This window comes from Myxine glutinosa, chromosome 3 (genome assembly GCF_964187855.1).
Source record: "Myxine glutinosa chromosome 3, kmMyxGlut1.1, whole genome shotgun sequence".
NCBI classification, from domain to species: Eukaryota; Metazoa; Chordata; class Myxini; order Myxiniformes; family Myxinidae; genus Myxine; species Myxine glutinosa.
This window is the reverse complement of record NC_136263.1, coordinates 22,786,336-22,801,789: the sequence shown is the minus strand read 5'-3', so window position 1 is coordinate 22,801,789 and position 15,454 is coordinate 22,786,336. Positions and strand designations below refer to the sequence as shown.

The following is a 15,454-nucleotide window of genomic DNA, read 5'->3' as shown; positions in this document are numbered from 1 at the left end:
GAAATTTCTTGATTAGTTGCTCAAATCCATTGCCATCCTTTGGGCCTCGCGTGCAGATTTGGCGGACAGAGGGTGATAGCGCACGGGTGTGGAGAGAACTGCAGGACGTCCGTGAGCAGAACGAGCTTTTGGAGTTTCGCATCCTGGAGTTAGAGGTCCGTATCAGAGTACTCGTATTTGATTTCAGGGAGGTTTGCCTGACGGCTTTCGTTCGTCATTTGCTCTGGAATTTTGCACTAAATTTTGTCGGTATTATCTCATGGTTGAGGAGAACCTCACAGTTTGTGCATCCCCCTAGCCGTCATACACAAGTAACCACTGACCCACTGTGGGTGACAGCACTGTACTTGGAATACAAACATCCGTAAAAAGGGCAGACAATAAAAAATGTCTGGCGGTGTATTCGTCCCTTCTCCAGGAGCGTGAGCGAACCTCTCCTACCCTCATCCTTGCTCCATTGCCTTGTCCGCAAGGAGGGGGTCCATTGCAGAAATTCTGTGTAGCTGAAGGCATGGCGGTAAGATCATCACACCAACTACACCGACAATGGATTTGTAAGCTAATCACCAATATCATGTAGATTCATAACTTCACTATATCATATTCATAACTTCACAATATCATGTAGATTCATAACTTCACTATATCATGTAGATTCATAACTTCACTATATCATGTAGATTCATACCTTCACTATATCATGTAGATTCATAACTTCACTATATCATGTAGATTCATAACTTCACGATATCACGTAGATTCATAACTTCACGATATCATGTACATTCATAACTTCACTATATCATGTAGATTCATAACTTCACTATATCATGAAGATTCATAACTTCACTATATCATGTAGATTCATACCTTCACTATATCACGTAGATTCATAACTTCACTATATCATGTAGATTCATACCTTCACTATATCATGTAGATTCATAACTTCACTATATCATGTAGATTCATAACTTCACTATATCACGTAGCTTCATAACTTCACTATATCACGTAGATTCATAACTTCACTATATCACGTAGATTCATAACTTCACTATATCATGTAGATTCATAACTTCACTATATCACGTAGATTCATAACTTCACTATATCACGTAGATTCATAACTTCACTATATCACGTAGATTCATAACTTCACTATATCATGTAGATTCATAACTTCACTATATCACGTAGATTCATAACTTCACTATATCACGTAGATTCATAACTTCACTATATCATGTAGATTCATAACTTCACTATATCATGTAGATTCATAACTTCACTATATCATGTAGATTCATTACTTCACTATATCACGTAGATTCATAACTTCACTATATCATGTAGATTCATAACTTCACTATATCATGTAGATCCATAACTTCACTATATCATGAAGATTCATAACTTCACTATATCATGTAGATTCATACCTTCACTATATCACGTAGATTCATAACTTCACTATATCATGTAGATTCATACCTTCACTATATCACATAGATTCATAACTTCACTATATCACGTAGATTCATAACTTCATGATATCATGTAGATTCATAACTTCACTATATCATGTAGATTCAGAACTTCACTATATCATGTAGATTCATAACTTCACGATATCATGTAGATTCATACCTTCACTATATCACGTAGATTCATAACTTCACTATATCATGTAGATTCATACCTTCACTATATCACATAGATTCATAACTTCACTATATCACGTAGATTCATAACTTCACGATATCATGTAGATTCATAACTTCACGATATCATGTAGATTCATAACTTCACTATATCATGTAGATTCATAACTTCACTATATCACGTAGATTCATAACTTCACGATATCACGTAGATTCATAACTTCACTATATCATGTAGATTCATAACTTCACTATATCACGTAGATTCATAACTTCACGATATCATGTAGATTCATAACTTCACTATATCATGTAGATTCATAACTTCACTATATCATGTAGATTCATAACTTCACTATATCATGTAGATTCATAACTTCACGATATCATGTAGATTCATAACTTCACGATATCATGTAGATTCATAACTTCACTATATCACGTAGATTCATAACTTCACGATATCATGTAGATTCATAACTTCACTATATCATGTAGATTCATAACTTCACGATATCATGTAGATTCATAACTTCACTATATCATGTAGATTCATAACTTCACTGCCTTGATATCTTCAGTTTCTAAATGCATATTCAACAACACCCAATGACCTGTTGATGCCACCGTACTTGCACCACCATAACGAGGCCTATTCAAAAGGTTATACAACCGAGATACAATAATCCAAGACATGCCAGCGCTTATTAGATTTTTAATAAATACATTTTTTAATAAATAAAGAATGTTTTTTCTAATAATAGTTTCTTATTATATAACGGAAAAATCAAAGAAGTTTCCTTTTATTTTGGAGTATTGTGAGTATCTCGTTGGTAGAGCCTGTTCAACGTGTTTCATAGTTCGACATGCGTGTCTGCACCTTATTCCGTTGCTAACGCAACCCGTCAATGCTCTTAGGAAGTTTCTATTCCCGAGCTGCTGAAAACATTGGACATTTTGGGAGATAATGGAGTAAGTACTCTTACTTTTATCGTGCTATTTTGTTATGGATTTTCTTTGTATGTTTTCACTAACATTGTGTTACTCATTACCCTCTTTTAGAACCTTTCAAACAACGAACAAGTAACTGTCATCCATGCCAGAGTCATTCTCACTCTGGCAGAAAAGGTAGGATCACGTTATCACTCGTCAGGATAAAGTCGTTTCGGACAATGAAGACACTAAAGGCTTTAGAACTTCGTACAGTATTCTTTAAAAAAATTTTTTTTAATGAAATCCTTCTTGTTTGCTTCATGACGTTTATTGGGTAGCGCAACAACCTTTTCCACACCAAGCCATTGTTTGACACATTCCCTGAACACCCCATGGTAACCCGGTGTCCTGGAGACGAGGCACGCCACTGGGCATCCTATAATGAGGCCCAATGTACCCCCGTGATGACGGGATTAGTCTTGTTCAGATGAGTCTGGCCACACAATTCAGATACAGTGGAGTCCTGTTGGAAGGAAAACTCCTTATAATGACTCTTGGTATAACAAAGGACACATTTGGTGGATGTCACATTTAAAAACAAGGCTAAAAAACAGTTCACATTGTGTATCCCACTGATAGGCCCGATCTCCATGCGGATCTTTACCAAAATCTTTTTTTCAAAATGTATTCAATTTAATCAATTTAAATTTAATATTTAATTAACTTTTTTAATTCTTTTTAATTCTAATTAATTTTTTAATGAAATAAAATTTAATTAACTTAGTTAATATATAAAAATTTAATTGAAATATAAAAAAAAAATTCAAATTCAAAATGTAATCACAATATATCGTTTTTGGCCCCATCTCTCAATGGTGAAGAATCATTTAGAGAATTAAAAAATTATCATATCTGGATGCGGAACCTACACCAAAATCTTACTATAATTAATTCACCAAATGTCTGTCTGTCTGTCTGTTCCCAGGTACCGCAAAAACGGCTGAACCGATCGCAACGATATTTTGGGTGGGTAATCCCTGGACCCCCTGGGGTAAAATAGGCTATATTGTTTTTCCAATTTTTTTCCAAATTTTCAATTTTTCCAATTTTCCAATTTTTTAGTTTTTCAAAACACGATGGAATAATATTTACCGATATGAACAGTGATGTGGCTTTTATTGAAATTCTACAAATACTGTTTAGATTTTGATGATTTGCGTGTGATTTGACTTGACGGATGTTTATATAAATTGTTTAAAATAAAAAAAGCCTTCAATTTCTGATATTTTGCCTTTTTATTTGGGCCTCCCAATTGAAGCCCCGCCCATAGGGCGGGTACCGTTGCTAGTCTTTTCAATTCATCTGTGTCACACACCCAACTCATCCACCAGGTTTCATCCAAATCCGTCCACAACTTCTTGAGAAATCCTGCTCACAGGCAGGCAGATAGACAGACAGACAAACAGGGGTGATTTCATGAACATTGAAATGCGTATTTTTGTTGTTTCTTAAAAAACAAATTCACAATGCGATCATCCATTCTGGAGAATTTAATTGTAAACGTCCATTATGGTCAGTTTGTTCAGCGCCAGCTTCAAGGCCCTCTGGGTCGATAGATGTAGAATGCAGAAATTTTGCTTTGCATTTGTCTGATGACGTCACGATAGTGAGTTGTTTTTTTTTTGTACTTTTTTTTGTATACTAAGTCGAGGCTCGTATAAGAGCAAAGAGTTGCACGTACGTGCCCTGAACGCTGGGGAGCGTCCTTATTTATTTGTTTTTCGAGGGGACGAGAGCAATGGCCACCGGAAGTTGCCCTGAGCGGGTTTGGAGAGCCTGGCATGAATCATGACCTGGTGTCACATGTAAAGCAGACCAGGTCATCCGGTTAGTTCACCTCCTCCCTTAAGATCATCGGTGAGCCAGCTGGTTTTTCAGAGGTTAGAATCCAACCCATTTAGAATTAATGATGCCAAATGTGAACTCGTATATCTTAATCACAACACCACCGTTCCCACAATGCACCACCGCTTACCATCACATTTACTGAGTTGTTTTGCATTTTCTCCAACAACAACTCGGTTCATTTAAAATTGTGTAATTTCTTTGCTATTATATTATTTATTTTTTGTGTTACTTCACACTTCTTCCACACTTTCTTACTCATTAACACCTTTCGAATCCTCAGTTTTCGAGCTCTATTTTTTTTACTCACAGGCTTCACCTTTTTCTCACCCAAATTGTCTATTTTTTTTTCTTTGTTCACCACTCCATGTCCCGTTCAGTTTTTGAAGCAAATCGAGGGAACAGAAACTGCACTGCAGCAGAAGATGGTTGATCTTGAGAAGGACAAGGTTGGAACATTCACTTTACCTTTCCTAAATTCATTCGCTTCATGTTTATCGCGATCTGTGACAATCTGGTGATCTGTTCAGGTCAGCTTCAGGCCTTGAGATGTTCCATCAACTTCTGAACACTCCAACCAAAGCTCTGTCTAGAGTACGGGCCTTCCGCCTCCATTATACTTGTATTGTGATAATGCATCAAATATTAATTTCTTCAGTCTGCTTTAATGCGTCATGTAATCATGTTTTGGCTAATATGTATGAGAAATAAGAATGAGTTTAAAACTTTTTGGATGCAATCTTCCTTATACATCCCTGTAAAGAGCAACTTTACCCGTGACTTTGGAACTGGGGGTTCTTGAATTGCTCCATGTTTGCTGAGCCTTTTGTTGATTGTGCTGCTAGATTTTTCCAAACCCATAACTCCGAGGGCCTTTCACTCACTCACCGCAGGCAGGTTGGTGGTCTTTCTATCTTCTACCGACTCCTCTCCGGCCTTGCTCCCCCAGCTCTCTCTGTGCTCTGTCCCCCAAATACTCCTACAGGTCGCACAAGATCTGTCTGCAACGCTCTTTTGGTTAAAGTGTCAAAATCTAGGCTCTCTGCTCACCTTCACTCTTTCATTCCCCTTTTCTCCCACCTCTGGAACAAACTCCCTCACTCTCTTCAATCCCACTCCTCCCTCCAGGTCTTTAAAACACCTGTTCACCACCATCTCTCATCTTCCCCCATCCAAAACCTTGATCTTTTCTACCCCCGCTAATTCACCCCAGATACAGTTTTTTGAAATTCCGACTTCTTTCCTGGAAGTCCTAGCCGTGTCCATGTGTTTTTTTTTAACCTCTCCCACCCCCCTCCCCACTTCCCATGCCTCCTCCCACCAAGCCCTCTCCCTCCCACAGAGCTCCCGATGTCCTTGCTCTCCAACTTGCTCTCCCTTTATCATATGTTTTACGTTTTATGTCAGTTTGTCTTTTTGTGATCAATGTTAGCTCTAACACGAGCCTCGATCTTGTATGCAAAAAACAACCACAAAAACAAACAGGTTACCACATGCAGAATAAGGAGGGATAGTGTGAGCTTTAAGTGTGTGAAGCACTCCGACTCACAGATCACACCTCAATCAAGCAGTCACAAAGGATAGAGACCAATATTGCTTCTCTATTGGCGAAAACAAAAGATGCCTCTTCCCAGGCCTAACTTGGCTGTTGTAACAATTTCTGTTCTCTTAATATGGAGAGGGTTTTATCTTTGTGCACAGATATTCATCTTCTATCAATTACATCCCAACAACTGATTGAGTACCCACTCTTCTGGTAAAGTGGTGTTGTTAGTACCAGAAGTCAAGTGGTTGTAATGAATGATCCCACTTTGTTTGCTTTTGGAAACTAGAAAGACAGGAGAAAGGAAGGGAATCCATACTTAGAAATGTTACTTTTGATTAAATCCAGAAAATGCGTTCATTTCAAAAAGAAAATGCTGAAAGAATGATGAATCTGTAATCACATGAGCATTTGTTTCTTATCTCCTAGGAACTGTTTATAAAACAGAAAGGCTACTTGGAGGAAGAACTCGATTATCGAAAACAAACCCTTGACCAAGCGCAGATGGTAGGATTTTCCGACAATTTTATTTAAGAATATCTGTTGCAATAATTCCACCAATAGGGTTCCAGCAGTTGTTCATTTATTTCTGATTAAAATCCAGTTCTGTCCTTTTGCCCAGTGAACTGATCCCAGTGCTCTGGTTGATTTCAGTACAAGTGTTGTGCACTATCTATGTACGTATATACAGACTCGGCATTTAATATGGAATATTTTTTTTTTCTTGACTTGGGTTTACTTTCTTAACTCAGTGTATCAATCTAGTGAGTTTCTTTTACACTTTGGTGATTTATTTGTTAAAAGAACCATGTCACTGATTGTCTGTCGCAGCAAGAAGTCAACAACAGGATTATATCACAGGTGGCGTGGCAAAATGTACGGACAGGTGCATTTGATGATTGGCTTCACAGTCGGGTATACAAGGGTTGTTGCGTTCTGTATTAGTGGAAAACAACTGCTGCACGTCTCCAAAAGTTATTGCCGCTTCCTCTGGAGATGGTCCGTCAACTCGACAATGCTGTTTGTCATGGAGTGGTGGCTTTACGAAATTACGGCATGAAACAGCGTGCTATTGCTCGGCAGTATGGCATTACTCAAGGTCAGGTGTCAAAGATCCTGAAACGAAATGCTCAGAGGGGTGTCCCTACTCCAATACCGAGGCCAGGACGTCCCCGCAGAACCACAAGGAGGGATGATCGCCAGCTGCACCGGTTAGTCTGCAATGGCCATACCAAGTCAGCTAATCGGCTTAGGGCTGAGTGGCAGCAACTGACAAATGTGCCTGTATCCAGAAGGCTAGTCAACCAACGACTGGTTCAAGCAGGCTATCCTGCCAGGCCTCCCCTAAGAAAGCCACGCCTGACCAGACAACACCGCCAGCGCCGATTGCAGTGGGCCAGAGAGCACCGTCAATGGCAGCCAGGACACTGGAATCACGTGATCTTCAGTGACGAGTCTAGATTTCTGGTCTATCGTCAAGATGGTCGCGTCCGAGTGTGCAGACAAGTGCATGAAGCCTACAACAAAGATTGTATAGTGCCAAGAGTCCAAGCTGGAGGTGGTGGGGTGACCGTTTGGGCTGCTTTTCATGCAAGGGGCAAAACTGACCTGGTTGTTCTGAATGGAAACCTGAACCAGTTCAAGTACAGGGCCATTCTGGAAGAAACATTGCTTCCATTTGCTCGTGCAGCCTTTCGAGGAAACTTTGTCTTCCAAGTTGACAATGAACGGCCTCATCGTGCTCGCATGATCCAACACTTTCTTGCTGACCGTGGTGTAGAGCATATGGAGTGGCCTGCCATGTCCCCGGATATGAATCTGATAGAGAACTTGTGGGCAGAATTAACGCATCAAATCGACCACTTGGACCAGCAGCCGACCTCTGTGCGTGAATTGCAGCAGGCTATTGTCACTGCATGGCAAGCGATTCCTGTCCAAACCTTGGCAAATCTCATGAACAGCATGCCTCAACGTGTACGTGCTCTCCTGAATGCTCGTGGGGGTTACACGAAGTACTGAACTGTAATTTTACTGTCCATAATCCCAGTCATAATTTAACTTTTGTTTTTGTTATAAAAAATTTTTGGCTAATGTGCAAAATAAAGAGATACTTCTGGAAAACGTACAGAAGTTTAACACAGTACTGTCCATGAATTGAGTTCGATATCAGTTTACATCACTTTCAAGGATCAATGTATTTGTTTCGAAATGTCAAATGTGGTTTTTGTTTCTTTTAAAGGTCACATTAACAAAATCTAGAATAATTTCAACATAATTCCAATGAACTTTTGGTTCTAAGACATCTTGAAAAGTAAGTTCACCCCCACAAAAAAAATATTCCATATTAAATGCCAAGTCTGTATAATAGGCTAATGTTGTCTGACACCATGTCTGACACCACACCATGCCTGTCTGTCTGTCCCACCATGAAATACGGAAACACTCCTCGGGATGGAAAATAAATAATTAAAAGTTGCTTAAAATTAATCCAAACATCTGGGAAAATTATAATGATTTCATTCAGACGGAAGATGGAATCTTGGCGGTGTATAGGCAACAGACCGCTGCCTCGATTACTCCCGAATTTTTTTTTCTTTCCTTCCTGTTTACGAAATATATTATTTCCTATTTTGAGCTCTTTCAATCAGTGCAAGAAAAAAGGCTCCCTTTTTTCCTCTTTTTCTATCCCAGTATTTTCATCGAAATTGTGTGTGTAGCTTCAGAAAAGAAAGCAAATATCTATTTTGGGGGGACAAACCTGGACCCACTTTAACCCCAAGTAGACCCCCTTACACCCCAATTTTTTTTTTATGCCGTGAACAAACTTTAGTCACATCATAACAAATATCATTTGTACAGCCTGGTGTTGGCTTAGCGGTTAGGGTGCCGGCTTGGGATCCTAGGATCCTGGGTTTGAATCCCGGTCGATCGCTGAATTAACACCAAGGGGGGTTGGGTGTTGACTCAGCCTGTCATCCTTCTGAGGTCGGAAAATTGAGTACCGGTTCACTAGTAATTCCCTGTGTGTTACAAGAGGCGACTAACAGGGTTGGTGACAGGAAGGGCATCCGACCATAAAACATTGCTTCAAAAAGGGGACCACGGTGCCAGAAAAAGACCAACCTCTGCTCTGCAGGGAAACATAGCCTCTAAAGGTGGTTATATAACAAATATAATTTGTGCCAAGTTTGGTCATAATCCCATCAGTGGTTTTGGAGAAGAAGTTGCAAGTGTTTACAGACTGACAGATGGACAGACGACGTGCCATCCCATAAGCTCCCCGGAACTACATTCTAGGTGAGCTTAAAGCTTAAAATTAGGGAGAAGGATCGAATCTGAGGGTTTGACGGCTGTGACCTTTGTTGAAGGGAAAACATGATGATGTTTTATCTCCCAAATTCATAGTTTGAGTGGCAGATCTTTTTTGATTGAGTGTTGTAATGATACAGGTTTCCTATTCTTTTGTATCCCACATGGCAATTTTGTTCGTTAATTTTATTCCTTCCTCTTCTAAAATGCAGAGAGTCCTCGAGCTGGAAGCTATCTTGTACACGGTTCTCTGTCAGGGAACCACTGAGGTGTCGCCTGGTGTTGAGATCGAATTATGGGGAAAAGGTGCCCAAGGGGCAAACGTACGAGAACTCGCACTCTCAGAGTGTGAACGGGAACGGCTACAAGCATCGGCCGAGCGTTGGCAGCGAGCGGTCTTGGGCAGGGTGCGGCAGCATGATGCCCAGCTTTTACGACAGCGCAACCAGCTGCTTCAGCACACCATGCAGGTACCAACGAGAAGCAATAATTGAGTGAGAAGGAATTTGTCAATTTGTTTGTATTTTCCACTCGGAATTATTGTAATTATAACTAGCCCATTCCCCGCACTGCCGTAAATGTGTTTATGTTTGTGTGTGTGTGTGTGTGTGTGTGTGTGTGTGTGTGTGTGTGTATACACACACACACACACACACACACACAAGAACATCTCGAAAGATACTCGTAGGTATATATATATCTGTGCAGCGTCTGTCCTGTCCTGTGTTGTCCTGTGTTGTGTTGGCTTGTGTTGTGTTGTCTTGTCACTGAACTACTTTCTCAAACTTTTGTGAAATCGTACCAAACTTCTGGTATGCACATATCTGTCCCGTCGGTATGTCCTAAGGGTATTTTCTTTGAAAATGTTTCCAATTTTTTTTTTCCTGGATTTTTTTGGGGAATTTTTTTTTTTTCAACTTCAATTGTTTATAAAATGTGATATCACGTATATTACAAATACATTTGTGCAAAATAATTGTTTGAATGATGATTGGTTTAAATCATGACAAAACGGCAACTCGGGTACAGTCATTTATCTATATATCTAAACATCTGGGCAGTGTCTGTGTTGTCACTTAACGACTCCCTCAAACGTTTGTTTCCGTGGTTTGAAGTGTTTTTAATAACGTGGTGGTGGTTTTGAATCGCGTGGTGGTGAGGTGTTTTGAATTATGTGGTGGTGAGGTGTTTTTAAATGACGTGGTGGTGTGTTTTTAAATCACATGGTGGTGAGGTGTTTTTAAATCACGTGGTGGTGAAGTGTTTTTAAATGACGTGGTGGTGAGGTGTTTTTAAATTACATGGTGGTGAGGTGTTTTTAAATCACATGGTGGTGAGGTGTTTTTAAATCACATGGTGGTGAGGTGTTTTGAATCACGTGGTGGTGAGGTATTTATAATTACGTGGTGGTGACGTGTATTAAATTAGGTGGTGGTGAGGTGTTTTGAATTAGTTGGTGATGAGGTGTTTTGAATTACGTGGTGGTGAGGTGTTTATAATTACTTGTTGGTGAGGTGTTTTTAAATGATGTGGTGGTGATGTGTTTTTAATTTCGTGGCTGTGAGGTGTTTTTATAACGTGTTTTATGGCTGTGAGGTGTTTTATTCCGTGTTTTATGGCTGTGAGGTGTTTTCAATTTCGTGGTGGTGAGGATTTTTATTACGTGTTTTATGGCTGTGATGTGTTTTAAATTACTTGGTGGTGAGGTGTTTTGAATTACTTGGTGGTGAGGTGTTTTGAATTACTTGGTGGTGAGGTGTTTTTAAATTACATGGTGGTGAGGTGTTTTAAATTACTTGGTGGTGAGGTGTTTTGAATTACGTGGTGGTGAGGTGTTTTAAATTACATGGTGGTGAGGTGTTTTGAATTACGTGGTGGTGAGGTGTTTTAAATTACATGGTGGTGAGGTGTTTTAAATTACTTGGTGGTGAGGTGTTTTGAATTACTTGGTGGTGAGGTGTTTAAATCACATGGTGGTGAGGTGTTTTGAATTACGTGGTGGTGAGGTGTTTTAAATTACTTGGTGGTGAGGTGTTTTAAATTACTTGGTGGTGAGGTGTTTTAAATTACTTGGTGGTGAGGTGTTTTGAATTACTTGGTGGTGAGGTGTTTAAATCACATGGTGGTGAGGTGTTTTGAATTACGTGGTGGTGAGGTGTTTTAAATTACTTGGTGGTGAGGTGTTTAAATCACATGGTGGTGAGGTGTTTTGAATTACGTGGTGGTGAGGTGTTTTAAATTACATGGTGGTGAGGTGTTTTAAATTACTTGGTGGTGAGGTGTTTTGAATTACTTGGTGGTGAGGTGTTTTGAATTACTTAGTGGTGAGGTGTTTTGAATTACTTGGTGGTGAGGTGTTTTGAATTTCGTGGTGGTGAGGTGTTTTGAATTACTTGGTGGTGAGGTGTTTTGAATTACTTGGTGGTGAGGTGTTTGAATTACTTGGTGGTGAGGTGTTTTGAATTACTTGGTGGTGAGGTGTTTTAAATTACTTGGTGGTGAGGTGTTTTAAATTACTTGGTGGTGAGGTGTTTTAAATTACTTGGTGGTGAGGTGTTTTAAATTACTTGGTGGTGAGGTGTTTTAAATTACTTGGTGGTGAGGTGTTTTAAATTACTTGGTGGTGAGGTGTTTTAAATTACTTGGTGGTGAGGTGTTTTAAATTACATGGTGGTGAGGTGTTTGAATTACTTGGTGGTGAGGTGTTTTAAATTACTTGGTGGTGAGGTGTTTGAATTACTTGGTGGTGAGGTGTTTTAAATTACTTGGTGGTGAGGTGTTTGAATTACTTGGTGGTGAGGTGTTTTATATTACTTGGTGGTGAGGTGTTTGAATTACTTGGTGGTGAGGTGTTTTAAATTACTTGGTGGTGAGGTGTTTGAATTACTTGGTGGTGAGGTGTTTGAATTACTTGGTGGTGAGGTGTTTTGAATTACTTGGTGGTGAGGTATTTTGAATTACGTGGTGGTGAGGTGTTTTGAATTACTTGGTGGTGAGGTATTTTGAATTACTTGGTGGTGAGGTGTTTTGAATTACTTGGTGGTGAGGTATTTTGAATTACGTGGTGGTGAGGTGTTTTGAATTACTTGGTGGTGAGGTGTTTTGAATTACTTGGTGGTGAGATGTTTTGAATTACTTGGTGGTGAGATGTTTTGAATTACTTGGTGGTGAGGTATTTTGAATTACGTGGTGGTGAGGTGTTTTGAATTACGTGGTGGTGCGGTGTTTTGAATTACTTGGTGGTGAGGTATTTTGAATTACTTGGTGGTGAGGTGTTTTGAATGACTTGGTGGTGAGGTGTTTGAATTACTTGGTGGTGCGGTGTTTGAATTACGTGGTGGTGAGGTGTTTTGAATTACTTGGTGGTGAGGTGTTTTGAATTACTTGGTGGTGAGGTGTTTTGAATTACTTGGTGGTGAGGTATTTTGAATTACGTGGTGGTGAGGTGTTTTGAATTACTTGGTGGTGAGGTATTTTGAATTACGTGGTGGTGAGGTGTTTTGAATTACGTGGTGGTGGGTGTTTTGAATTACTTGGTGGTGAGGTATTTTGAATTACGTGGTGGTGAGGTGTTTTGAATTACGTGGTGGTGCGGTGTTTTGAATTACGTGGTGGTGCGGTGTTTTGAATTACGTGGTGGTGCGGTGTTTTGAATTACGTGGTGGTGAGGTGTTTTGAATTACGTGGTGGTGAGGTGTTTTGAATTACGTGGTGGTGAGGTGTTTTGAATTACGTGGTGGTGGGTGTTTTGAATTACTTAGTGGTGAGGTATTTTGAATTACGTGGTGGTGAGGTGTTTTGAATTACGTGGTGGTGCGGTGTTTTGAATTACGTGGTGGTGCGGTGTTTTGAATTACGTGGTGGTGCGGTGTTTTGAATTATGTGGTGGTGCGGTGTTTTGAATTACTTGGTGGTGAGGTGTTTTGAATTACGTGGTGGTGCGGTGTTTTGAATTACTTGGTGGTGAGGTGTTTTGAATTACGTGGTGGTGCGGTGTTTTGAATTATGTGGTGGTGCGGTGTTTTGAATTACTTGGTGGTGAGGTGTTTTGAATTATGTGGTGGTGCGGTGTTTTGAATTACTTGGTGGTGAGGTGTTTTGAATTACGTGGTGGTGCGGTGTTTTGAATTACTTGGTGGTGAGGTGTTTTGAATTACGTGGTGGTGAGGTGTTTTGAATTACGTGGTGGTGCGGTGTTTGAATTACTTGGTGGTGAGGTGTTTTGAATTACGTGGTGGTGCGGTGTTTGAATTACTTGGTGGTGCGGTGTTTTGAATTACGTGGTGGTGCGGTGTTTTGAATTACGTGGTGGTGAGGTGTTTTGAATTACTTGGTGGTGAGGTGTTTTGAATTACGTGGTGGTGAGGTGTAATCGTCCCAAACTTCCAGTCTGCACCTACCCCTCCCCTATGTGTGTGCTGAGGGGTTCTTTCTTGAAAAAAAAACATTCAACCTCAATCTTCAACCTAAATTGCCTATAAAAATGTAATATCACAAACACAACAAATACATTTGTGCAAAGTAATTGTTTGTATTATGATTGGTGTAAATCATGACAACACAGCAACTCAGGTACAGTCATTAGCCTCAGCTAAAATAAGCCCGTTCCTCAGTATCGACGCTTGGTGAGGCGAGCGCAGCTAGTATATACAGACTTGGCATTTAAGGCCGAGAAAAATATATTTCCGGTCTCTGGTCAGCGCGCGCATCGATTTTGCGCCTGTGCGTCAAGAATTGTTTTTTTTCAAATTTGGTATCGACGTTCGCGCACGGTTCTCCCCTACAAAACTGCGTTTCGTTTGTCCAAATCCAACCAGCCGTTCCAAAGATATGAGTAGTTTTGTGTGCCGTGACGTCATGAATCCAATCGGGAAGTTGCATGTGACGTCATCGTCTTAGTCACGTGACCGCTTGGGTGGCAAAACATTGCTTCTGCCACCATACGTCATGGCGGCAATTTGAAACTCGTCTCACATATAAATTGCCCCCTACACGTTGGTAAAGAGTTGTTGTGCTGTCGGATGTACAGCCCGATTTCATCGGGACGACACAACGCTAAAACGGTTTCATAGCTGCCTTGACTGCAGCTCTCAGGTGAGAATATGGCTCATGAGGTTGTTACCTTCGCTCGTGAAGTGAAAAGCAGGATTAGGCATTTGGTTACGTACATGTGGAGTGTGTATGGCGTACGTGTGGAGTGTGTGTGGCGTACGTGTGGCGTACTTGTGGAGTGTGTGTGGCGTATGTGTGGTGTACTTGTGGTGTCCATGTGGAGTGTGTGTGGCGTACTTGTTGCGTACGTGTGGAGTGTGTGTGGCGTACTTGTGGCGTGGCGTGTGTGTGGCATACTTGTGGCGTACGTGTGGAGTGTGTGTGGCGTACTTGTGGAGTGTGTGTGGCGTACGTGTGGCATACTTGTGGCGTACGCGTGCAGTGTGTGTGGCATACATATGGCGTACATGTGGAGTGTGTGTGGCATACGTGTGGCGTACTTGTGGAGTACGTGTGGTGTGTGGCATACATGTGGAGTGTGTGTGGCATACATGTGGAGTGTGTGTGGCGTACGTGTGGCGTACTTGTGGCGTACGTGTGGAATGTGTGTGGCATACGTATGGCGTACTTGTGGTGTACGTGTGGCGTACGTGTGGCATACGTGTGGCGTACTTCTGGAGTGTGTGTGGCATACGTGTGGTGTACTTGTGGCGTATGTGTAGAGTGTGTGTGGTGTACGTGTGGAGTGTGTGGCATACGTGTGGCGTACTTGTGGTGTACATGTGGAGTGTGTGTGGAGTGTGTGTGGCATACGTGTGGAGTGTGTGTGGCGTACCTGTGGAGTGTGTGTGGCGTATGTGTGGTGTACGTGTGGAGTGTGTGTGGCGTACCTGTGAGTGTGTGTGGCGTATGTGTGGTGTACGTGTGGCATATGTGTGGAGTGTGTGTGGCGTATGTGTGGCGTACGTGTGGCATACGTGTGGAGTGTGTGTGGTGGCGTACATGTGGCGTACTTGTGGAGTGTGTGTGGCGTATGTGTGGCGTACTTGTGGCGTCCGTGTGGAGTGTGTGTGGCGTACTTGTGGCATACGTGTGGAGTGTGTGTGGC

At 41.0% G+C, this 15,454-nt stretch overlaps 1 protein-coding gene across 1 annotated transcript in view; it reads left to right on the top strand.

The window, feature by feature from the left end:
- The window catches only part of LOC137423760 (janus kinase and microtubule-interacting protein 3-like), a 225,009-nt gene that overhangs the window by 193,536 nt on the left and 16,019 nt on the right, over positions 1 to 15,454 (top strand). Inside the window, exons 14-20 of the mRNA XM_068111243.2 lie at positions 57 to 155; positions 419 to 517; positions 2,583 to 2,636; positions 2,727 to 2,792; positions 4,883 to 4,951; positions 6,475 to 6,552; positions 9,567 to 9,824. Coding sequence (XP_067967344.2) covers positions 57 to 155; positions 419 to 517; positions 2,583 to 2,636; positions 2,727 to 2,792; positions 4,883 to 4,951; positions 6,475 to 6,552; positions 9,567 to 9,824 — 723 coding nt within the window. The remainder of the gene's footprint in view (positions 1 to 56; positions 156 to 418; positions 518 to 2,582; positions 2,637 to 2,726; positions 2,793 to 4,882; positions 4,952 to 6,474; positions 6,553 to 9,566; positions 9,825 to 15,454) is intronic.